The 25815-nt window shown below is 33.8% G+C and overlaps 2 protein-coding genes across 4 annotated transcripts in view; one reads left to right on the top strand and one right to left on the bottom strand.

Annotated features, from left to right (window-relative positions):
- LOC126852760 (uncharacterized) overlaps positions 1-25815 on the bottom strand; it is a 108680-nt gene that overhangs the window by 11796 nt on the left and 71069 nt on the right. Inside the window, exon 1 of one of the 2 annotated variants that reach the window (XM_050597904.1) lies at positions 6601-6837. The exons of the other annotated variant lie outside the window; for it this stretch is intronic. The gene's annotated coding sequence lies outside the window, so the exon portion shown is untranslated. Of the gene's footprint in view, positions 1-6600; positions 6838-25815 lie in introns of those variants that run through there. 2 annotated transcript variants of the gene reach the window in all.
- LOC126852740 (TAR DNA-binding protein 43) lies at positions 9785-22514 on the top strand. Of its 2 annotated transcripts, none has more exons than XM_050597870.1 (4): positions 9785-10612; positions 11233-11402; positions 11814-11954; positions 14205-16673. In XM_050597870.1, the coding sequence occupies exons 1-4, from the start codon at positions 10375-10377 to the stop codon at positions 15171-15173; spliced, it is 1518 nt and encodes a 505-aa protein (XP_050453827.1). In that variant the 5' UTR covers positions 9785-10374; the 3' UTR covers positions 15174-16673. The 2 variants fall into 2 exon arrangements, with proteins under 2 accessions (XP_050453827.1, XP_050453828.1); XM_050597871.1 differs by lacking the exon at positions 14205-16673 and adding an exon at positions 17038-22514 and having other exon boundaries at positions 9815-10612.

The raw sequence follows: 25815 nt of genomic DNA on the forward strand, positions 1-25815 counted from the left end.
AATTACCCAATATGATTAAGATATTACATAATCGATGATATAATATAAAATTATATCTAAACATAGAAGGATCTGACATTAAATCATGAATATATTATGTCCCAATTAAATTTGCATATTATGTATATTGCACATCATAGTGATGAATATATAATGTCAAGGTAGCGCGCCACCCGAAAAATTACATTTCTTAAGAAAATGTAGAAATAAGAGATATAAAAAGCCAAAGGGATGCGCTCAATGTACACGGTCATCTTGAGGAGCAAGAGCCACGCTTTGTTCTCATCGGTCGTTTCGATATGGCGCAGTAATAGAAAGGAAAGTTGTTCCAGAATCGACTCATTAGTCCGGTTATCTCCTTTCGTCGCGAAGACACGTGCATCGCCCGAGGGTTTTCGAACGCAAGAAGAAGAGGAACATCGTCGCCGAGAGTACAGAGCTTGAAGTTTGGTACCGTTATGAGCCACCGGGTATACGCTCCCTAGCGGCTTTTCGTTTCTCCCCGGGGAGAAACGCGAAATTGCTATTTTATTAATTAAAACACATGTTCTTTTTGCGAGTTTTGCGATATTTTATATATTATTCTATTTGATCATATTTTCTTTTATTTATTCTTTTATTCAGTTTTACGAAACGTCATTTAATGGCAATTTTTAGAATATTTTAATTTATTAATATCTTTTAAAACATTTTATTTGTAAAAGTTTTTAGCTCAACTGAAACCTCAATCTCAATCAGAATCTTAATAATGAATACTAATGTTATTTCAATGTATTCTTTATATTCTATATTTATGATTTAATTGAAAGTTTCGGATTATCTAATTTTATCTATTATGGAACTATCTGCTTCTTGCATCATGGTTTTTAATTATAATACTCAAATATATCATAACATCTTGTATCTTATAAATATTAGACACGCGTAATGCACTTTCTAGTGTAAAAAATATCAGGATACAACGGCAACTATTTTTCGATGTTGGGAATGTTATCTCGATATAATTTATATAATCATAAAAACTGTCTATTATTATGAGAATAATATAATTGTGTTAATATAATATACTAGAACTTAAGCATAATAATTAACACAACATGTGTTGCTAAAGATATTTTTCATTTATCAATTTTATTTTGTTATAAAAAAATGTATTTTATCTTTCGTAATATTTTTTTATATTTGCTTTATCATAGATATTTTTTTTTTCTCTATCGAATAATATTAATTACTATTTATACTCCTCTACATATCATGCTGTTATAAACTGACAACTTAAGAAAGCATACTTTTTCCTCATTATTTTTAAAAATAATTGTATTATATTGGAAAAACAATGCAGCTATTCGACATGTTTGGTTAACATTTGTGGTTTGCGGTAAACTGGACATACATCGTGGTCAAAGTGACAGAGATTAATAATACTCGCGGCGTTGAAAGCAGATGCTCTGACCGTTTACTTTACTCAGTGCCTCTCTTGCAGAGATATTGATATATCTTAACAGACCGTATCTCCATAATTTGAACGTGAGCAGCAACCGCATTCTATAGCAATTTGCTTTACACATAATTACGTTATAACAAGTCGCAATGTGTAGTAATCTATCTGCTACTTACATGGCAATCGTTAAAATAATCATAATGATTATTCAATTATGGAGAAACGTTTGTGCTCTAAGCAACACAGCATATATTTGCAATACAAAATTTGCATACACAAAATTTTTCATCGACCGAAAGTACGAAAAATAATTGTAGAGGAAAGAGAGAAACTATATTTTCTTCTTATATATCGAGCAAGTTAGAATCTTATATTAGAATGTAAAATCTTGTTAGTATAAATTAAGAAAATTAAAATATTCTAAAAATTAAAAATTTCTAATTGTTGATAATGAAATTTGATTATTATACTCCATTTTTCGTGACAAAATTATTCATAATTTTTAACTTGGAGCGGATTAAAAATATAGATTTTTTGTTGAAGTCACACGAAAATTTCATACTATAATTTATTATCTAAAATATATTCCAAGTCTACGATGATTCCTTCTATTACGAGTAGTCGTACGACGATCGCGAGTAAAATCAAAACCGCCGTGCCATCGTGACACTTGCCCGATCTGACGTCGAGCTTTCCAGGTATTTGCGAGACGCGGCCACCGTCTCGCGCCATTCACGCGAACAGGAACGAGAATGAGAATGAGTATGAGAATGAGAACCGTAGGTGTAGGATAACGACACTCACTAAATAGTGAATGTGTGCATGCCTCTACACATGCGTGTATGTGTGTGGACCACATCGCGTCGTAACCGTTACCTGGCCGGCTTTACGTCCAGCTCTCTTCCAGGAGTCTCTTACAGTTTGTCCGAGGTGAACTTTTGTTAACGGCAATGTTGGTACCGTCGACATTGGTCCGCGTACTACGAACCGTGTCTGGATTCTGGGGAATCCGACTCGGTAAAAACGAGACGAATCAAGTAAAAAATCCGTAAAAAAAAAAAAATATGGAATCTTCTTTGTTAATGATTCCCGTCGTCTGAACGGACTATAGGGGATTTGCTACTTGATTCTTAAGTAGAAATGCGCTCATAAGACACATCAGATTAAAAAGTAAGAAATAGCAATCTCGAGTTTCGATCCTTAATTGCACCGAATCAACTGGATAATTTTCATCTTTCTTTCTCTTAATGAAAGATACGCATAATTACTACTTCAATTGCGTAGAATCGTGCTTTCAGAATCTTCTCTCTCCATTTAGCATATTTCTATTTGATATAACTCATTCTTTTAATCCTCGTTGAATTTCTATATTACCGTTATCTTTAACTTTCTATTATATACGATATTTCAATTTTATTTCAAATTATAATAATCGATTATAATAATCGAATACAAGTATTAAAGAATAAAATGATATTAACAGAATACCATTCTTTAGAATATGCCATATGTTGAACACTATATTAAAATTAATTTCAAATACTTTGTATAAATATATAAGAAATCAAAGAAAAATTTGTCCTACAGTATACCTTGTATATCTTTTATATTTTGATATATTTTTAAATCAACAATGCATGATTTGACAATTCAAAAAATTTCTATTCAAAAGTCTCTTTCTGTTTCTTTCAAATAGATATAATATAAAATATAAAAATAAAAGGTGACTTGAAACGACGAGATAAAAAAATTCAAGGAATGTTGCACTGATTTTTCTTAAAGCGCTTTGATTAATATTTTTACTGAAAAGAAACATCAAGTGTATACATTCAAAAAAGCACGTTTACAGATTAGCGAGATTCATTGACGATAATTACACCTTTATGCTACCTAGTTCGCAGAAATGATATTAATCTTTTCTTCTGCTTTGTTTTGTGCGATGTAGATCCTCTTAAAAGTGGGGGATCGTGTCAACTCGTTTTACCTACATAAAGTGTCGAAATCTTGCAGCGCAAAGTGTAGAATCGTGTACGCTTTCCACTCGTCGTTTTGTAGGAGAAGGTAAAAATCGCAATTATTTTAAAAGCGCGAAAATTACTTCACTAACGCGAATGGTGAATGGAATGGCGAATAAAAAATTATTTCACTAACGCGATGGTATTTTCTTTTGACTTGTCATATGTTAGGAATTGCAACAGAGCACAAAAATATTTCTTATTTCGAGCTATTCCACAATACATTAAATACAAATCGGGAAAGGATTTTCTCATAGATCTTCGAAAAGAAAAACACAGGGAAACGCGACAAATGATGCAAGTGAAAGAAAATTTCAAAGGTGACAGATCAAATACTTGCATAAATAATTGCAATAATAATGTATTTAGTGTCTTGTGCGTACAACGAAATAAATTAAGAGTATAAAAGTATTTATATATAGATGCAGGCGCAGGTAACACGATCGTTTACGTTTACGTAATCGCGCAATTTTATTTGAAGATATCGCGCGAGAGTAAAAAAGGTTAAAATATCAGGAAACTATCTTGATACGAAAAAAATATGTTTCGAAATAATCATCAAGAATCTTAAATTCCCCTGGTGAGAGGCAATTTATATGTTTTGTCATAATTGACCTAAACAACATATAAACGACCGATGTAAAAGCATTCTGGCATCGATTTCGCAAAACATTTTAATAATTCAAAGAATTTAAATATATTCTGCTATTAATTCGTAAAATAAGACCAGTTAAGGTCAACAAATTAATGTAAAGTTCAAAGATTATAAAAATAGGTATAATTAGGTATGTAAAGTTACGTATGCAAAGATGTAAAGAGAAGCTTTACGATGCTATAGTTTATTATGGTACTTTATCGATAATTAAAATAGATCATTTGGGTTCCGTTCTTCTCTACTTACTAATTTATTTTTACGAATATAATTTTTTTATGGATATTTTAAATTTATTTGCATTGTTATTAAAATAAACGTTTTATTATATAGATTTATTTAAATGCTCTCTTCTTAGCATCCAAAGATCCAAAGAATCCGTCACTCGTAAAAATTGATAAGCATCGTTCTGCTCAAATAACTTCCACATTCGGAATTAGCGAGAAAGCATGTAGAACAGAACAAAGCCAATCGAAATAAGGACACGCTACTGAAGATGAGGGACTGGCTGGCAGATTCGCGAAGGTACTTTCGAAACGCGGCCACATCAAGATGATGAAAAGAGAAGCGTTCAATCAATAATGCATTGATTCGAATGGTACGAATCACTCGTTCCGTACAATTAACTAGCGAAAGTTTGGTAAATTGTTTTTACAAAAACCTTAGTTTTTATAAAAACTTGCATACATATAAATATTTAGAATTATCTGATATTAATTTTAATAGTAGGTATCTCGCTCGATATAAATTTTTAATTAACTAAGAAGTCGAGATGTCAATAGCTTTTCTTATAAGCAATTTAAAAACAAATTTTTATTAAAGATTCAGATTATTCATATATGAATTCGGCTTTAAATACGAAATCTTTATCGTTATATCGATACAACAATGTATCTATAACAACGTTTTTATTATTTTAAATGCATCCTATGTTAACACGTTTCTGTCATGTTAGCGTTGTAAAAATTGTCCACGTGTTGTCGGATGATAAATCGAGTAGATCCGTTACTTACAACTCTGAATGCGGCATCTTGCATATAAACTTTCACGAACGACCGTTTATTTATCTCGTTAATAAATCGAAGATCTCGTATAAGATAGATTAACGCGAGATATTAATCTTGAATCTTGATACACGCTGCTATTTGTTGAAGCATTGGCATGGATATTATAGATTAAAAATAGGATGAAAAATTAAAAAAAAAAAAACCGCAAGTAAATTTGAAGAATTTAAAGCAGAAAAATGGCGAACATCCTACATTTTTCTAAGAAAAGTTTGTACTTAAAATTATATTTCAAAATCTAGCATAAAAAAGACTTTTTGTTAAATTAGGTTAAAGAGTGAACTGGGACAGATTTGTCTAAATTACTCTTTTCATGTGAATATCATTTTTAATTGTATGTTTTCTTCGGTAAAAGACCTTGTCATCTCTGTCAGTATGAAATTTAATATCGTCTATCTTTCTACCTATTATTAACATAATTACGAGATATAAACACGTTTTCACTACTTAAAACAAAAAATGATGTAATTACAACTTTTAATTCTAAAAAAGTAGTACTTTACTTTTCGAGAATTTTTGTTTAAAACAGAGTTACATAAATATTTAATGTCAAAAAATTATTATCAAGAAAATACATCAAATGTATCGAAAAATCCATCATTAAAATTAATGTCAGATATTCTAGTATATTCTGCATAATCAAACAATTAGGCGAGTTTCTTGGGCATTTTCAGAAGAAAAATTGAAAAGTTTGTTGGCTTTAATATATAATTTGTCGGATACACCGAGCATGACTTTGAAATTGAAATGCAACATCCTGTCATCACCTCGTATAAAACCCAGAATTGAGTAACGCGTGTTAGAGCTAAGATGTAACTTTCAACCGCGTTAACTAAACAAAAGCTCGTAAATCGTTGGCGCAACATTACTATATTACATTCTCAGGCAACATACTATTTCTTTCGATGTATTGCGCCTCTGTCCGAAATGAGCAAGGTTCTACAAGGCATAAATTTCCCGAGCTTATATAAGTGATTGTGTCATATCTTTAGTAAATTAGAGTTATCAAACGTTAGATATTTAGTATTTTAATAATTTTATTAGGAAGATATATATACGCACGCGCATTGATATTGTATATCAGGCCCGTATAACTTCAATGAGTTCAATGTTCGATATTGTAACTGCAGGAAGATATCTTATGTCTTACATTTTCTCCTTTCTACGCGTCAGTGTCACAGAGATTCCGTTTTTCGAATATATAATACAATGTTTGTCACCATTTTACGAATGTTTGTTGAAAAAATTTAAACTATTGAGCTACTATAATTTATAAGCTTATTTCATTCTTGCTCTGAAATCTTGAAATAAAAATAATTGAAGAATCTTTAATCGATTACTTCTCTATTATGTACTTATTTTGAGACGTCGATAACAAACAACATCGAAATTTAAATTCACAATCCTCGAATAAAATATTTTACTTACTGAAAAAAGAAGTGTCCTTAAGGATGCTGTGAAGTTTCGAAGATAATCGATGATCCTCTTCTTTCTGGCTTGTCTTTTTTTCCTGCTCGGACTTACCTAGGGACGACAGCTACGAGGAACAGACTTCAATACCAAACGGAGTATAAGTCAGTCGATCGACGACGATAAGAGGTACAAGGGGCCAAGAGTGCGTAGAGCAGGATCCGATGAATCGGAAATACGGGAAAGGAATGAACTGGCGGACGGTCGCGATGAGCCGGTATATAGTCGGCCCACATTCCCTAGTGGTACGAGTAACCTAAATTCCTCCCACCAGAGCGGAGCATCATCCTCATCAGGTAGACACTGGGTCCTCCACAGGTGGGGTATGAACCCCACCTGTTCAACGACGTCGCGGTTATACTTGTACATACCGGTTCATACAGCGATAGTATTATCGTCCACCTTTTCGTCCCCTTCGTCTTTGCTCCCACCAAGCGAGATTTGTCGATGGTCGTCGTCATTTCGAAAATCTCCTCTTGTCCCGGTGGTATGATCTTCGAGAGCGCAATCCGTTGTATCCTGCAGTGAGAGAAAGAAACCTCGTTGAAGAATCTTAGAGAAAGAAGAGCGTAACTGGTAGTCGCCCTGATTCGAGTAAATGTCAAGTTATGCAACACTATATTTTATCGATGCAATCGCGTTAATAATCATAATCGAATTTATTAAATATTTATTAATTATGTATAATAACATTGAATTGACTCGTTTGAACGATAGCAGCCATCAATCTTGTTTATTAGAATGAATTTCATCAAGCTTTCATCTAAATGGCAATATTAACATTTTAAATTCTGGATATTAAATAAGAAATTTGGACATCCGTTTCTTGAGTATCTGTTATGCAATTATTGGATCGAAAAATTTTGAAGATGTAATGTCAAGCGTAAAAAAATGCAGCCGCTAGTTTGCATTACAATAATATTAAAAAAGAAGCAAGTATGTCTATCAATTGTCGAAAAAGGCATTTTAAAGTCTAATGTCCAACGAAAAGAATCTATCTCATTTAAATATATCTAATCTTTTATTTTGTTATAGTATATTTCTATCGTAGCGAATGATTATTATTTTGCTGGTGAATAATTTCGAAAGGCCATGTCTCGTGACACCAAAACTACTTACGGTCGAGACTATAAAACGGCGTAATGACTATGCAAGCATTTAGTAGTCAAGATGACAATTCCTTGGGAAATATCTTTCCGATCATACGATGAGTCGTTTGCCGTTTGAAAGAGCTACGAGATGTCTTCTCGCTTCTTCAAGTTCTCTTCTCACGATCGTAGAGTAGCATCAACTTTTAAAGTCGCACTTGCCATATTTGATTTGACGTTTGCTACAGCTGTATCTTAGAATTATTGTCTGTCTAATGAAACTTAGAACAATTACAAGTGATTATATGAAAAGTGGTTAAGATAATGTGCAACAAATATTATTTCAAAATGTAGCAGATACATTATATTTAATTTTTGTTCTAAATAAAAATATAACAAATAATTGATAAATTTGAGCAATATTAATAATAATAATACATCTTTGGACGATTTATATTTGGCAAGCATTTAATTTTAGTTGAAATTATGAGGTTTATTAATATCCGATTTGCACATATAATAAAAATGAGATTGCATACGTAATAAAAATAAATTTCATCAACATCTATTAATATTTAATTTAACTTTATAATTATTTTGATATTAAACAACAATCTTTTATATAAAGATTATTGGCTTGCAAAATTCTTCTTATACGAGTGAGATATCCTCAAATATCTTTTTATTTATGAAAAAAGTCCTGATTGACTCGTTTGTCTGTCGTTATAAAATTTATACTTTATGAATGCTTAATATTTCAATTATTTCATTGCATTCATAACTCGAAGATATTAATTCAATATCTTTTTTTATGTTAGAGAGATGTAATGAATTCTTCACAATTTCTGCGAAAATTACATTATTCAAAACACATATTTCAATGCGTTGCAATTTTGACATAATACATGATATGACGTTAAAAACTTTAACGCTATTCTCTTTAAATTGCTACTTTACCATAGAGAAATGTATGCCATCCTATGCATGTTTAATTACACAAGTAGCAAAGGTCTTTCGATAGAAATTAACACACCGCAAAATATAATTGATTGATAAGTATCTCTACATATAGCCAAGGATTTTACTTGGTTACTTGAGATATCTACGATTATATTCCATTTAAATTGCAACGTGTCATACAGTTTGATATATATTTATGTTAATAGAATTCTAATTAAAATTCTACAAAGTGTGTTTCCAGCTTGATACTTTAATTAATTTAGTCATTAAATTAACAATCAATGATATAATAACAAGATATAAGTTCAAATCAATGATAATATAATAATACCTGATGTCTATCTTAAAGAGATGAGCAAATTTTTTCAAAGTTTTAATAGATCTTTCACGGATATCTTGTCCATAATATAATATCTAATTACACAATTTCTAGTCACAATTCAATACAATTTCCAGAGAACTTCTTACCCGCGCGTTAGAAATATATATGATCTCTTTCGCGGGTAAATATCTATCGTGGCGTCCTCGCAATATTATAGCCGGAACTATTTTTGAGAGGCTATTTGATAATTCGAACACTGCACTTTTCTATTACAATTTACATGTCCTACGATCGATAATAAAGTTTTCAAAATCTTGTATATTATAAATTTATAATCTATTACTCTCAAGATTTTCTTTATAAATATATATATATATATATATATATATATATATATATATATTGATGACATAATCATTAGCTGCATATGTAAAAAAAATTCAACGTTATTTCTTTCAATATATCATATCTCATAATACATTCATAGAATTTAATTCATATGCCTTAAGACTTAACTCCAACTACGATCGTGAGACGCGATAGAAAGAAAAACTCGACATGGCTTCGAGTATTACGTTGTTATCGTTTGGCGCGGCTTTTTCATCGAAAAAAAGTATCTCGTAAGAACGAATGCGGCTCAAAAGGTTCATTGCCGGAAAATCGATGACACGACCGGCCGTCGCCATTTGCGCGCAGCGCTACATTCGACAGATGTATTCCTACGCGCCCTCGACCGCCGCACGCATTTGCACGACGCCAAATCCGCGACGATCAGCTGGTGCCGCGCGTGACGCGACGAGATTGTCAAAGCGAGAATATTGTCGGCGAATTTCTCGCCGCGGTTCGCTTTCGTGACACTTTTCAGCGTTTTTTGCGTCTTTCTGTCTCATAATCGGAATCGCCGAGCGAAATTCTTCTTTAGACAAACCGTAGTGTGGACACGGGGTTCCGGTGGCGCTGCTGACAGCGCCATCGTGTCGTGGAAGAAGAGCGGAGAGCAGCGGAGAGACAGAGGTGCGGTGTTGCGTGACTGGGTGCGAGCGATCGTAGCGCGTGTGTGTTTGTTGTGTTGCGAGAGTATTTTAAGCGAGTTTTAAATTCTTCGTATTCTCCTTTTCGTGCGCGAGAACTGACGGGCGAAATTCGAGGAAAAGAAACGTGTCGAAAGTCGAAACTTCGGGAGAAACGGAGAAAAGAGAGTGAGCAAGAGAGAAAGAGAGAGAGAAAGAGTGAAACTAAGAGGGAGCGAGCGAGAAGGGGAGCACGCGTCGATAGGAGCGAGAAGACGACCAAGAGAAACAGTGTCGTCGCCTAATCCGCTGACAAAGGATCGTCCGCACGATCGACACGACAGACAGAGACATGTCGTCCTACATTCAGGTCGCCGAGGATGAGGGCGAGGAGCCCATCGAGCTACCCACCGAGGACGATACCACGCTCCTGCTCACCACCCTGTCCGCCCAGTTTCCCGGCACCTGCGGCCTCAAATATCGCAATCCGGAATCGCGGACGATGCGCGGCGTACGACTGGTCGACGGCCGTCTGCATCCGCCCGAGAACGGCTGGGGCAAGGCGATCTACTTCTGTGTGTTCCCCAAAGGTATAATTATATATATATATATATACATATATATACATATATATACATACGTATTTCTCACTCTCGTGCAGTATATTTATAACGTGGTGGCGCTGCACGTATTCGTGGCGTCGATGTAGAGTCGCCGCGAATACGGAGGATGTGACTATATGTTTAGCATTCGAGAAACACTAAATTAAACATTCTTACGAGATTCTCGTCGTAGTCTATGACGAAATCATCATAGCATTGCAAACCCGCGAGTCTGGAAAACAGCGGACTCGTTTGATGGGGATGGTGCTTTTTTTCTTATTTATTTATCAATTATCAAAAATAATTACATTTTCTTAAAAAAAAAGATACATTTGAATTATTTGTCATATTTTAATGAATTATGTTTATTGTTTGAAGATACTCCTCCGTATTTGTCCACTTTTGTAATGAAAATGATGGAATTGTACTTTTATACCTCGTAACTATTTGTATTATAATCATTTGTTGAAATGTTGAAGAGTATTAAAGGATAATGCAGAGAAAAGCAAGTTATGCTTTTTTTTTTACTCTATTTCTTTCTCTTTTCTTTTATTTTTTTTTCTCAGTGAACAAGTTGTTAGACATGAACATCTATTATCTCTTTTCAGAGAACAAACGTAAATCTGATGACAATTTGGAAAATTCCACAGCTAAGACTAAAAGAATGGAAACGAAGTTGCGTTGCACTGACTTGATTGTACTCGGTTTACCATGGAAAACTACCGAACAGAACTTGCGCGAGTATTTCGAAACGTTTGGTGAAGTTTTAATGGCTCAGGTGAGTCTTATCTTTGCATCTGCATTTGCTGAAATATGGGCTTGAAGAATAACATGAAAAAAGTCTGCATTTTGGCAGTATTAATATTGTATTATCTGAAACTTACTAATCTATTAGATAAGAATAAATGTGATAACGCTATAGCCTTAAGTAACAAAAAAATAAAAGAATCTTTTTAAAATTTTATAATGATTTTTTAATTAACAATTTTAATTTAAATATTTATTTATAACATTTATAACATTTCTAATAAAGTAAAAATAATTATCAAAAAAATATTACATTTAAAAAACAACATTACATTCATTTTATATATATATATATATATATATATATATATATATATATATATATGAAATATTTAATTATAAAAGATTGTAGATGTATTAAAGTCTTAAAATCTTGTTTTAGGTAAAAAAAGATGCAAAATCTGGGCAAAGTAAAGGATTTGGCTTTATTAGATTTGGAAGTTATGAATCGCAGTTGAGATGTCTCGCTCAACGTCATATGATAGATGGCAGATGGTGCGATGTCAAGGTTCCCAACAGTAAGGTAAGAATATAACTTTGTTGCAGATTTTATGATTTATTCTGCTATTTTATATTGCTTTTTCTCAAATACATAAGAACATCAATGTTAAATCAATGTGTGATGCATATTTAAATCAGGAGTGAATAAATCATTTTAAAGGCAATAGAAAACATATTTGAAGAATATTTTGCACTTTTGCCAGAAATAATTGCTATGTTGCAATTTCTTATTATATTTAATATTTCTTTCGTTCAATTATTCAGCAATATGTACTACAGCTTTTGTTTTATCTTGACTAAATTAATCATTATCTAAATACCATTGGATAATAAAAATTGTATAATGCATTTAATATTATGTCGATCATTGATATAAATAGTTCGCTGTAGTATAATTATTGTAATAATAATATATATAGCATATTTATTATCTAAATAAATATTAAATGAAAATTTAGATTATGCATGATACTGTTAAACAATCGATCTGTTTTGTTTTTGAAATGATATATTTTCTCCCTCAATTGATACATATGGCTTCAATCTGTACATATTTTCTAAAATAAGATAGCTCTGCAGCAAAACTTATGAATACATTTTTAACGAGATAATTTTTTATGTTTAGTTCTAAATTATCTCAATATGTTGAAATAGAATGAATCATTTCTGAAGCATTACTGGCTGTATTATATTGCATGTAACATTGAATGAATATTTAAAAACAAATTACATTTTTTATTTATTTTCTAACGCCAATTGTATCAAATGACCTGTTTTTAAATTTTCCCTTAACGATTTAATGTAAAAAAAACGATTACATAAAAGGAGTTTTTTTTTTTATTTAAAAAGATAATACACATACATCTTTGAGATAGAATATAAAATATCTAATTTTTCAATTAGGTAGATCTTTTTAAAGCTTTGCCTGCATTAGTTTGTAAATATCTTTACATTTGAGGGTATGTACAGATATAAGCACACGTGTGATATTTTAAATAAATGATGGAATGTTGTGTGAGAGACAACAAATTAAAATTGATAAGCTTATGATCACGTGGATAATATCTTATCTTGTAGACTTCTCGTCTATTTCGATTTATCATAAAATATAAATGTCAATGTTTTTTTACGCACTCTTCAAATATACTACATTTTTATATAAATTTATATAAATATATATACGGGGCGTATTCGCTGTGGTATAAATAGGTGAATGTGTGAGAGACGAGTGGTGAAATTATATAGGAAGAATGCAAATTGTCTGTATGTATGAATGTATGTTTATACGAGTGTGTTGTATGAGCGCGCCGAGGAGAGGGCAATGTTAATAATGTTTGCATGAATACGTAAATAGCATAGTATGTTTGTGTCTTTCTAAACGGTATGAGATGAGATCTCTTTAGAAAGGAATGATTAATAGTTTTGTCAGAGAGAAATGACTCGCGATAAAACATACTCAACTTATAGCAAGCTCCAAATAAAATCGTTTATTATCTTTATCAAGATTTTTTAATAGTGGTGAAACTTACAAGCTTCGACCTCAATAACGAAGAAAAAAAAGTCATCAGACGATCTAATCTTTATGTTGAAAAATGAAAATATTTGATAAATTGCGTAATATTCTGAGTTACGTGAATGAGAATATCATGAGAAGGAATGTATCATATATTGAAAAAGCATAATCGTATTAAAGAAAAGTAAATATTTTCACGTTTTCGAGCGCATATCTTCTTGTGGATACATCAAATATTGTAATGGGTATGGTTTGGTATGCTGGAGTATGTAAATGCAAGATCTCTCGTATTCGCGTATGAAGCGGTCGTGATGAAATTTCTTAGTCTTGCAAAATCGCGCGAATTCCGGGAGATATTAGGAACGATATTTTTAATATTCGTGCGAGATTCGCGATATATCGTTACGATTATCAAAATCAAAATAATTACATAATAGAGTCCAACAAGTATGAGTCATGAGGAAAGATTTTGTGAAGCGACGCTGAACGAGTGCATAATGAAAAGAACCTCGCGAATGAATAGCGTAAATCTTACGCGTGTATGTGTGTGTGTGTGTATGTGTGTGTGTCACGCGAATTTCGCGAATAAATTCTGCACTGCGAATCATTTGAGGATCGCGGCCGGAGATCGAAATAATTTCCGATTACATAGTTTGACTACATTGAGCTGCGATGAACGGAGCGAATGCGTATGTGTGCTTCAACATATCGATTCAAGTCTGTATGTGATTGTCGAGGGCTGGTGTAATCTGGTTGCAGAATATTGATGGCTTAATGATGGCACGTCATTATGATACGGGTAAACACGGTAACGAGTGCTACCGACCTATACCGGTGCACACGCCGAGTAATCGCCGAGTGCCGGCGTCGAAGCCGTACGTAGCCAGCGTAAACTCGTCATCATCATCGTCCGAGGCTGCCCCACCTCCGAGCGCGCCTCTCCCTCGATACGACTCGGAATACGATTACAAAACCACTCACTATCCGTCGTATCCCCCGAATTATCCTTATGAAGATAACAAGTACAAGTACGAAGGCGGCGGTGGCGGTGGCGGTGGTGGCCAGCAGCAAGCAGCGTATAACGTCTACAACGAGAAGCCAGGCTATGCCGTCTATGAGGAATCTCCTGCCTACGACTCGCGCGGCTATATGGCGCCTCCGCACGCGACTGCCGTGGCCGCGACACCCGCTGCCAATCCCGCGTATCCACCGTCCGATGCAGAATACGGACCGAGATATTATGGCGTTGAGGGACGCACGGCCGCTTATCCAGTCGCCGATAATTGTCCGGAGCAGCAGTACTCCGACAAGGGAAGGTACAACAATTACGGGTATGAGCAACGATGTTACTACGATCAAGCCGACGGCCGTTACGCGGCGCCCGAATGCAGATACGCCATGGAAATACGTTACGCGGACGCGAGACATCCGGATAGTCGGCATCCACCGATCGATCCAGGTCGAGAGGCGGACTGCAGGTACATGGCGGACGGTCGTGAGATGGATAGGCGCTACGTCGTCGACGGTAGGGAACACGTGGACGGCAGGTATGCGATGGACAACCGCGAGATCGACAGTCGTTACGCTGCATCGGACAGCCGCGATGCTGCGGTGGTAGATGGTAGATACGCCGATCCAACAAGATATCCGGCAAAGGAGAACTATTACGATCGTTATTACAAGCACCGGCCGTCGAGGGATCACCACGTCGCGGACACGAGATACTAACTCGAGGAAACTCGTGACTATCGTAAATACAATCGATCATGTTTCAATGGGAATATTAGATCAACGTATATACATCACGAAAGTTGCGTCTGATTTTTTCTACCAGCATTCAATACATTCCTCAACGGATTGTATCACGTATCTATGATCACTGTTAGGGCTTTTATTATTGTTATATATATTTAATTTTTATGTATGTTTATAATATCACAAGAATCATAGAAAATGCGTAATTTTTATTTGAATGAATGTTGGAAGTGAGATAAGTTCCCAGATATGTTATGTGTACAACAGTTTACTAGAAATTGACACTATTTCTAAAAAATTAATGAAATAGGGCATTAATAATCGAGATATGATTACATCTCTTATCTCTTTGTATGAAAAATATTGATTGTTCTTTTATCAAACATAGTAATAGATGTAGAAAAATGTTATATTAATAATTAAAATTGCCAGACAATTGCATTATTAATATAATATTTTGTTACTTGATGAAAATTTAATTATTTTTATCTCAATTTTAATAATTTACAAGGGAGAGTAGAAAAGTAAGCTTTCCAACTCATTAATTTTTTTTCAATAGTTTGTTTTTGGTAAAATATTTCCAACTCTCAAATATATATGTCCTTATTTACATTATTTTTCAATACATAATTACCTTTTCTATTGAGGTATTTATCTAAACGATCCAAAATCTTATCAGTAGAAAGTGTTGAAACAATCATTTTTGTACTTAATGCTTGATATTATCTGATCGAAATCAGATTTTTAACTATTTCCACAATTGAAAAGGTATCTTTGTAGTGAGCAATTCCGATCAGATGATAATGTAAATATTTTACCAAAAATAAAGTATTAAAAAATTAATTGAATCTTATGAAGGTTATACACAGAATCGAACCTAAATGAGAAAATCTTATTTTCTGACTTTCCCTCATAATATTAATGGAACGTTAGTTTTATTATGAATTACCTCTTAGAAAATAACGAAATAGATACGTGGTATATCGTTTATAAAATGTAGATACTTATTCTTTCATAACAATTGTAAAGCAAACTATAAAGATTTCTAATTTTACACTACTCATCTATTTTGCGTATTATTGTTTATACAATATATATATATATATATATATATATACAGAACTGATTAATTGATTAATAGAATTAATTGAATAAGAAAATAACATTTATAGATATAATTATATATTCCCATTAATTCATGGAGTTTGTCAAAAGTAACAAATATGTTGTTTTTAATGGTAGCAATAATTAGTCTGAAATAACTGTTCACATTTTATCAGACATGTGCTTATTATTCAAATTAAGACAGTGTAATGTAGCATGAAATTTTCTCTACATCGAAAGTATATAAAAAAGAAAAGAACATTGTACAGATTGATGCATGGATTTCAAGTGATCATGTAGAGCTTAAGTGTTCGTTTTTTATAACAGACAAAGATTTATATGTATAAATTGAACCAGCCGATATATATATTATATTCTTTCTTAGAATCGATAAATAAGTATGTGTTAAGAATTTTTTTCTATAAAACTTGACGTTTAGTGCAGATTAGTTGCAATCGACGGTACGTTAGAGTCTTAAGTCGAAAGCGAGAAATTGCGTGTCTACAGAACTTGATTGTACATAATACGCTGGTGATGATATACTTTTTGATGTAAACTCTATACTGTAATGTACTTATATTACTTATTTTGCCAGTCTCTTGACGAACGGTATATGTCTCGCAGCGATTCTACCGGCGCCGGTGATTGTGAGTAATGTGCACTGTACGCAAGTTTTACTTGGATAACTGTGAACCTGTCGTACATGATTGACTGATTGTGCGTTTGTGTGTAGGAGGGAATGATTCAGCAAGTACCCTGCAAGGTATTCGTCGGCCGCTGTACAGAAGACCTAACCGCTGATGATCTGCGAGACTATTTCTCCAAATTTGGCGAAGTCACGGACGTGTTCATCCCGAAACCCTTCCGCGCGTTCTCGTTTGTCACTTTCCTAGATCCCGAGGTCGCCCAGTCGCTGTGCGGCGAGGATCACATTATCAAGGGTGTGTCGGTACATGTGTCGAATGCCGCGCCCAAGTCCGAGGGCAATAATAAGAACTTCAATAATCAAGTGAATTCGAACATGAGGGGTGGCAGGGGCGCGCCGGGACCCGTTGATAATAACGTGCAAGGCAATTATCAGGGTAATCGTTACATGGGTCATTCGGGCAACAATATGGGCCCAAATGGTTGGAATAATCCGGGCAATCGTGGCAATCTCGACATGCCGAATCTGCAGGCTTTGGGTATCACAGGACAGAACAATGGCGGTGGCGGAGGCGGTGGTATGTCGAATCCGTTGGCTATGGGCGGGTTGAATCTATCCGCGTTGCCAGTCAATCCGGCATTGGTGGCCGCTGCCTTGAATCAGGCGTCCTGGGGCCTGATCGGCAACTTGCAGAATCAGGGAAACGATCAGGGTTATTCGAACCAGCCGGGTCCGCCGGGGCAGCCGCCTTCCGGCAATAACAGCATCGGCAATAGCGGTAATTCCGGCTTCCTCAGCTGGATGAATCAAGGCGGTGGCGATGGCAATACTGGTAACCCTGGCACCGGCGGCCCCGGCCCGAATAACCCGAACGCATCCCAGGGCGCCTGGCAGAATCATCCGGGCCAGCGCGATCAAAAATCGAATACCTTTCTTAAGTACGAGTAAATTCAGCCGGGGCCGTGGGTCTACTCGTAAAACCAAACGGATCCTCTGTCCACGGGTCCCGACGCAAGAACCTTGACAAATCTGATGAAAGCAAATGAAGGGTGGATCAGCGGGTCGAGAGTACAAAAAACGCGCATCGACCCTATCAACAGGATAAAGAGCCAGAGCCTATAGTATGTTGACATTTTTTCTAATAAAATTTTGCACTAATCTGCCACTATTGCGTGTATTATAATATTTCGAGACTCTCCCCACTCTCTTATTGGTTTGATGAATTAGCACAATTCCAATTCGTTGAAAGAGTTTAGGCTTACGTGTAATGCGTGGATAGCTTTGATCATCATGCGTGCTTTTGTGTGATCTCTCTAGTGTGAAGCGTACGATCTAATGGTTAATGAAAAAATCGATATGTATGGTGTTAATGGATGTGAACGATATAGCGTTACAATAATGTAATTATATAAAACGTACATGAATGTGCTTTTAATGTACCGTTTGGTATATGAATGGTTTACATGTTAAGAGTATCTAAGAAATCTTTGAGTCCGAAGAAGACTTGCGCTATTTTGGCATTTAATTATTACGATAAAAAAACAGTATATATATATATATATATATATATATATATATAGAAAATATATATATTTACATATAAAATTGCTACTGCTATCATATAGAAATCACAAATTGAAAACTACAAGACTACATTTGCATTATTTCTCTTTTCTTGTAATTAAGTATATAACATTCGAGATATTGAACAATTATTAAATTATCAAAAAGTTGGAAATAGATCAAGTTTTTTTATTACACAAATTTCTCCAATATATAAAGAAGATTTTAGAAGTGTACATACTTTCTAAGAGATAAGTTAAATTCGAGATTTAATCGCATTTTTTATTTAATTGTTAGCCATAGTTAACTAAGATTTTTTTCCTCATTATATATACAATTGCGACACAACTAAAGAGGAGACTGAAAAATGATTAACCAGCAAAATTAATTAACCATGACTATCGATGTATAAAACGGAATATGGCAATAGACGCGAAATCAATTAACTGACTTATTATATATGTTGAATTGAAAGCCAGATTGCTGGATATTGCTTTTTGTAAAAAGCCTTTATTTGTTATATAATGAGATACATAAATCGCGCATTTTAACAATATTAAAAACTACACAAGGTGTTTCTTTTGAACAAAGATTTCTTGATCAATTTAATAAAATCAATTTGTCCTTTATATATTCATATTGTATATATTCCGCGGTTTTTTAATTCGGGGAACGTAATGTAAATGTAAATTTGTTGTTACTTGCAAAAACAATTTTCTTTTGAAACGGAATACTTTCGAAATATTATACACAGACACACACACACACACACACACACGGTCGTGTGTTTCTGAAATATTTTTACTTTTAATTGTAAGAGTTTCTAGCAAAACTTTTTCGACGTGCATAATATTTTCTTATCTCACAATTTTTGTCATAACTAGTCTAGCAAACCACTCTTATCACACACAATTCTTTAAAGGTATCCATTCTCAAAAATAATGCTGAATAAAGGATATTTTAATCATTCAAACGACGATTACATTAAATATCATAAAATGGACTGATATAAAAAGAAAGATTTTGTAACACAAAAAAAGATATATTTTTAATATCTAAAAAGATATTGAGATTAAAGTTCAATGATTATCTCATTAAATATCTTTTTAGACATTATTGACAGATTGAAATTTTTTTTGATTATGGTGCAAAGTTACCTCTGTTGGCGCAATCTTATATTTTACAGTAGTTTCTTTCCTATTTTGCGAAAGGTTGCCAAAACATTGATAGGATTCTTTGAGACAGAGAGTATAAAGCGATCAGTATGACTGTTTGAAAGCGTATGAATGTGTTTGAATAAATTGCAAGACACCTAGAGATTGATCGCAGCTATCCGTATTGTAAATTATTATACCGATTTTTGAACTTCTGTTTCAAATATCTTATATATAACACATAAGTAGTCTATTATGTAAGAATTTTACACTGATGTGTGCAAGTGTGTCAAAATTATTGATTGGTTGCGCGTGAAAGAAGGCATTTGAATTGATCAAATTTTTCTATCTTAATTGAGTGAGTTCTTAAGGAAACCACAGAAAAAAAACTGATTTAGATGTCTTATACGTATGTGTATAATGTGTCGCAAGTTTTGAGTGAATACCTTTGATAGTAAAGACTTTCAAACTGTTTCTCCTATGATAATAAAAATAATAAAAGAAATAGCTTTACACACAGGTTGAGAATATTTATTTTTCAAAAAAAAAAGAAACAAAAAACGAAAGAAAGAAAAAGAAAGAGACAAGTTAGCAACATACGATGAGCAAAAATGCAACTCACATCTCACAATTATAGTCAATAACTTTAACATATGTCGTAATTAAACTTAAAAACTGCATTCGTCACCGCGATATCACTGTGTACGCTACCATTAAAAAAATAATTTAGATTGAGATTATCTCAAAGAGAATACACTAATTATCTAATTATATTAATTGAAAGAATAAAATAATTCTTGTAAGAGGTGTATGTGCTGTTGTGCTTTTCATTTATCATACAGTGATTTCTCATAAACTTCCTATACTCGACGCAAGATATTACTTAATAATACAATTTTCTAAGAATAATACTCTCGCACTCTTTCTCTCTCATTATAGTGTGAGTTTTCATCGATATGCGTGTATAGATGAGAAAATCTCCTCTACTATGAAAATGTCGATTGGATTGTTCGACGCACATATATGTGTATATGACGGTCAAATGTATTTGTTAACGGTCGTCTCAGAACTACAGGCGTGACAGAGTTTTTACAAAAGTAATGATAATGTCGCTTATCTAATGAACGCGTGTACTTGATAGTACGAGATGAAGCAATGAGATGACTGAATAATAATATATAAAGCGTGAAAAATTATTATGGTGCAAGTCTTATTGTTAGATGAGAATGAGTAAAAAGTCGTCCAATGTATGTCTGATATATACTTAGAGATTGCAGGAGAAGAGATTGTTTATATACGTAGCATATGTAAAAAGAAAAAAGCTAAATCAGATTCCGATTTAAGGGATGGACGGTATGGATTTCATTGATCGCGCATTCTTACGTCTATAAATTGTTAAATCGATCTACAGAAGAGCTGTAGTTTAAGACAACTTTTAACAGACACTAGAACCGTACTTAGCTTGTTGCTGAATTGGCACGAATGTTCGCGTTTCAATTCTTTAATGTCTGGAAATATTTTCAGGGAAGATGCACAGAGTTCCTTACAATACAAAAAGTAAAATAAAGTGACTCATACAAGAAGTAAGATAATATCGTTGTACGATAGACAATAGTAAATTGATCAGTTCGAACATTCGTGCGTGAATCGTGATTATGGATCTACGTGATCTGACAATCAAATTCGTAGACACTTTTTCTCTTGCCACTGCAAAATATGTAGTCATTCTCTCTGTTATATTCTAAACAAATTTCGTTCTCTAACATAATGTGAATAATATGAGCATTGTTTAAAAAAAAGAACAGAGAATCAACATTATAAATATTCATGTTTAATTTGGAAAAAGTGAAGAAGAAATTATGTAAATGTATTATAAGATAAAATCTTATATATATATATATATATATATATATATACTTTAAAAAAATTATATATAAAATTTATTTAAACTTCAATACATTTTGTTCTTATTAAACATAAAATGAGCAGTATTGGAGTTTAAATAAATTTTGTCTATGATTCTAACTGTCAGATCATGTATTTTTTTTCAAATCGTTTAAGATAGCGATGCCTACGATTGGCATGTTCGTGATCCCTCAATTAGTCTCGAGAGGTTTCGCGCGCGATGTGAGTACTCGATGCTCAAAGGATGCCTTGCAAAATGATTTGGAAATGATCTGCGAAGCATGTAAATACAGATTGATATAAAGCAATTTAATATCGCTCAGAAAATGTAACGAATTTTATTGTAGAGTTAGTTGCGCTCTGTAAATTGCTTGGTATTGTGTCTCGAGAGAGGGGGAGAGGAAACGAAAAACTATGCATGAGAAGTTCGAGACGTGTGTCGTGTGAGAATGTTGATTTTAATCTGTCAATCTCTCGGCCATTGGGCGTGAAGGGGAAAGGGGAGATTTGGACTTCTCGTCAAGAAAGGACACGGTGAGAATCCGCATCCGACAGTCTTTTACATTTTTAAGATATAAATAAGCTGAATAAGAATTGATGTCGAGGATTTTTTTATGTGTATGCGAGAACGATCTCATGACTTGTGTGTATCGAAATTCGTTGAAAAAAAAGTGTCGAAATCCTTTTGTCCACGACGAGAATTACCATGTGTCGCGTGAAACTTTGTAGGTGTGAATATTAATCCGACGATCGCGCAAACGGCATTCGTATGTATATGTTTCCCAATTCGTACTGACAATTTTACATAAAATTGTAAAATGTTTCGACAAGTTTGCCGTGATGCGAAAATACTCAATGCTCTCCGTAACGTTCTCCATTGATTGTAGTGTATGTTAAACTATGCCGAGAATAAAAAACCCAAGTACCGTGGGTTATCACAGATTCCTTCGCGTGCCTTTAAATGCGAATCAGCGACATAATCACATATCTATTGACTTACCCAGAATTTGGATATACGGTGTTATCTCTTGCGAAATTTGGAGTTGATCTTTGTTTATGCATTAATCGCGATTCCTGTAATTCGATAAAAATACATGCAAATTAAGCTTGAAAGATGAAAACAAATGAAATAAAATATAATTCGTCATTCAATTTAAAGTAAGCCTTACTCTAACAAAGAAGGTTTAAAATTTATGTTAATTATAAGAACTCAAATATTGTTTGCAAAATTGGAAAAAAATTATAATCTCTTTTATCATATTTTTTTCGCATTTATTTTGGGATTATTAATGGTTCCAATCAGTCGAAAATTCTCGCATCTATAACAAAACAAGCGATTTAAAGTAATATGTACAACATGAACAAATTTTTTCTATTATTATCTTGACGCGAAATTATTAACACATAAAGCTATTCTCGATATTATATTTATTATATCTGCATGTACAAAGTTTTAATTTAACTTTACGTATTATCAACTTTGTTAAGAAACAGAGTTGCGCGTTTCATTAAAAGCAACCGCGATAATGTGAGATAATAGTCTTGTGGCGATGTTTATAACTGCAATGTAGAAAAGAGCTGTAAAAGAGAGCGAGTGGAAGAGTTTGAAAAGTAATGTAACAGTGCACAGCCAGCCTTTCGATTGATGACTGAATGAAGACGATGACTGAAGTAATCGTAAGGCTATGGAAACGTCCGCAGATCCTCGAAACAACAGGTGATTACGATCTGACATTTATTTCTCCTAACGTCTCACAACATCAAGTAGAACGATCATACGTCATCGATATTCCGGCTTCCCGGCAATTTACGGAAAATTTATTTCTGCAAATCTTGCCGTCATCTTTATTTTTTGTTTCACTACTTTTTTTTCATTCCCCATCATCTGCATATTTCGCCGTATCTGCAATATTTTCTTCTCAATAAAGCAAGAGAACAATCCCTCCCGCTAGTTGTATACATTTCTTCTTTCGAGTGTTTCGCGTATTTTTTACGATGAAAATTTTCATTTACTATAGACTAGTTTTTCTCAGAAAAAGATAATGTGACAAATACCAGTCAAAGTAATATATGCAACCATATGTTTTGCGTCTGGTATTCATCGGATTATTTTTCTCGTGAAAAACGCAGTCTATTTCCCCGTGTTATCAATTTTTTATTATATTTAACAGGCTTTGTGAGAAAACTCTTTGATATGACAAGGCTTTATGATTTTAATGTTTTCATCATCCTCGATCTTTCTCGTTTCTCATTCTCGGAGAACAATGAACGAGGAATTTCTCGCAACGAATTAATCCAGTATAACTGCTTCGCTGCAAAGTTTTATCTTACATGCAAGAATTACGCAAATTCGTGTTCCATGCTTTTTTTGAGAACGCATCATATAACGCGGCCGGTTAACAATTTTCTTAGATATCACCGGCAGGAGAGATGATATTTCAGGCATATTTTTCGCGCGCATTCGCTACCTTCATTCAGAAACGAGCCATGGAGTCGAACGACTGTCAACGATTTCGAGGAATGCGTGTGTTTTGTACGCGTTTTGAGAGAAAAAAAAATGAGAAAAGAATCACATACACATACACACTACGGCAGTTGTATCTTCTTATTCACATCACGCCCTGGAGTACAGTAAGACAGACCACTCACATCGAAACACCAAAGTTGTAAATTGGAATGTTAGTACTCTAGAGTTAGCTCGACCCTCGAAGATCCCGATCAACGTCAGACACTAATCCTGTACGATTCTGTTCAACAGCCTGGGTGAATTATATGTGATGGTTGATGTCCGTGAACGTACCTCTTGGATGGTCAGACGAGCGAACAAATGATTGACAAGTTTTGATGCAAGTTGAAAGAGCGAGCGAGCGAGAGAGAAAGAGAGGAAGGTGAAAGGAGATGAGAGTAAAAGGAGGGAGAGAGAGAGAGAGAGAGAGAGAGGAGTATATATTTTTACAGGAGAATATATAGAGAAAATTTGATGGGATATATATGATGGTGATGATGATGATGATGATGATGATGATGATGATGATGATGATGATGATGACTGCACTGCGCCGAGAGAAGTTGCTAGACAAGTGTGGAGAGAATGCTTTTTTGAAAGCGTGAGGGGAGTTTTTTTTCGTAAGCGTGGCCGCGAAAAAAAAACAAACATAAATGAAAATGCCGGGCGATGTCCGCTGGACGGTTTAATGTCTTACCGCGGTTTTGCTTTCAGATTGCGAGAGCGTGCGTCGCGATTGACAGTGGTTGATCCGCGATTTATCCGTGCTTGCTCTCGCGGAAAAAGAGATAATTCCTGAGACGGCGCGGACGCGGTTATATTTGGAAAACAGGGATCTCTTCTCTCTCTATGGGTCCGGAAATGTTAATCGATGACAAGCGACGAGAGGTGTCATGCGATTGAAGTAATTATTATAGCATATTATACATACAATTTAATTTTTTCAGGAAGCCTTATCCTCGAGAATTAACTTTACGTTGGATTAAAGCCTATCAAATTTGTATTTAACTATCAGATTTGTATTTAACTTGATTTATTAACAGCAGTTTTGATTGACGCTTTATTAAAAAAATGAAAAAAAGTATTATGTGTAATAATTCTGCATTTATTGTCACTTAATTTATATGTAAATTATATATCTGTAATAAAAAAATACGTCTGTGTTATATTATTACATAGAAATTATATTAATCCAGAAAAGTCTCGATCCCTAAAAAAATTAACATTTAAATACTTTTCATTCGTGTAATGATAAAATTTATTTACTTGTTTCAGATTCGATATGCATCGCACATGTATTCTATCGGACATCGTATGTGAGGACTTTGAGCAAAATGCGGAGTGCGTAAGGGACATTAAAAAAATCGCAAGAAAATTGGCTACTAAAAATATAAATATTATATCGGAAACGCGTTTTCATTCGTATATGTTTTATATAATGTTTTATATATAAGAAGAGAAAGAGAGAGAGAGAGAGAGAGAGAGAGAGAGATATTATATCGATAGTATTTAATAAATATTTCTATCTAATATTTTATTTCACGTGTTATTGCTGATAAATTAGCCCCTATAATTTTTATATTATATAAAGATTCTGAAAATATTTCTAGAGTAAACCATTATTACATTTTAACACATACATAAATGGAATTGATCCCAAGAAGCTTTAATTTTCTACGCTAGATATAAGGATATATTGTCAAATACAATTGACAATCAAGTTTATCCTCTGCTCGG

This window comes from Cataglyphis hispanica, chromosome 11, assembly GCF_021464435.1.
Source record: "Cataglyphis hispanica isolate Lineage 1 chromosome 11, ULB_Chis1_1.0, whole genome shotgun sequence".
In the NCBI taxonomy this organism is placed as follows: Eukaryota; Metazoa; Arthropoda; class Insecta; order Hymenoptera; family Formicidae; genus Cataglyphis; species Cataglyphis hispanica.

What these genes read in the sequence shown, in the direction of transcription:
- LOC126852740 (XM_050597870.1), top strand. Translation starts at nt 10,375, where the DNA reads ATGTCGTCCTACATTCAGGTCGCCGAGGATGAGGGCGAGGAGCCCATC. An exon ending in CTTCTGTGTGTTCCCCAAAG is followed by an intron (nt 10,613 to 11,232) that starts GTATAATTATAT and finishes ATCTCTTTTCAG; the next exon opens with AGAACAAACGTAAATCTGAT. An exon ending in GTGAAGTTTTAATGGCTCAG is followed by an intron (nt 11,403 to 11,813) that starts GTGAGTCTTATC and finishes ATCTTGTTTTAG; the next exon opens with GTAAAAAAAGATGCAAAATC.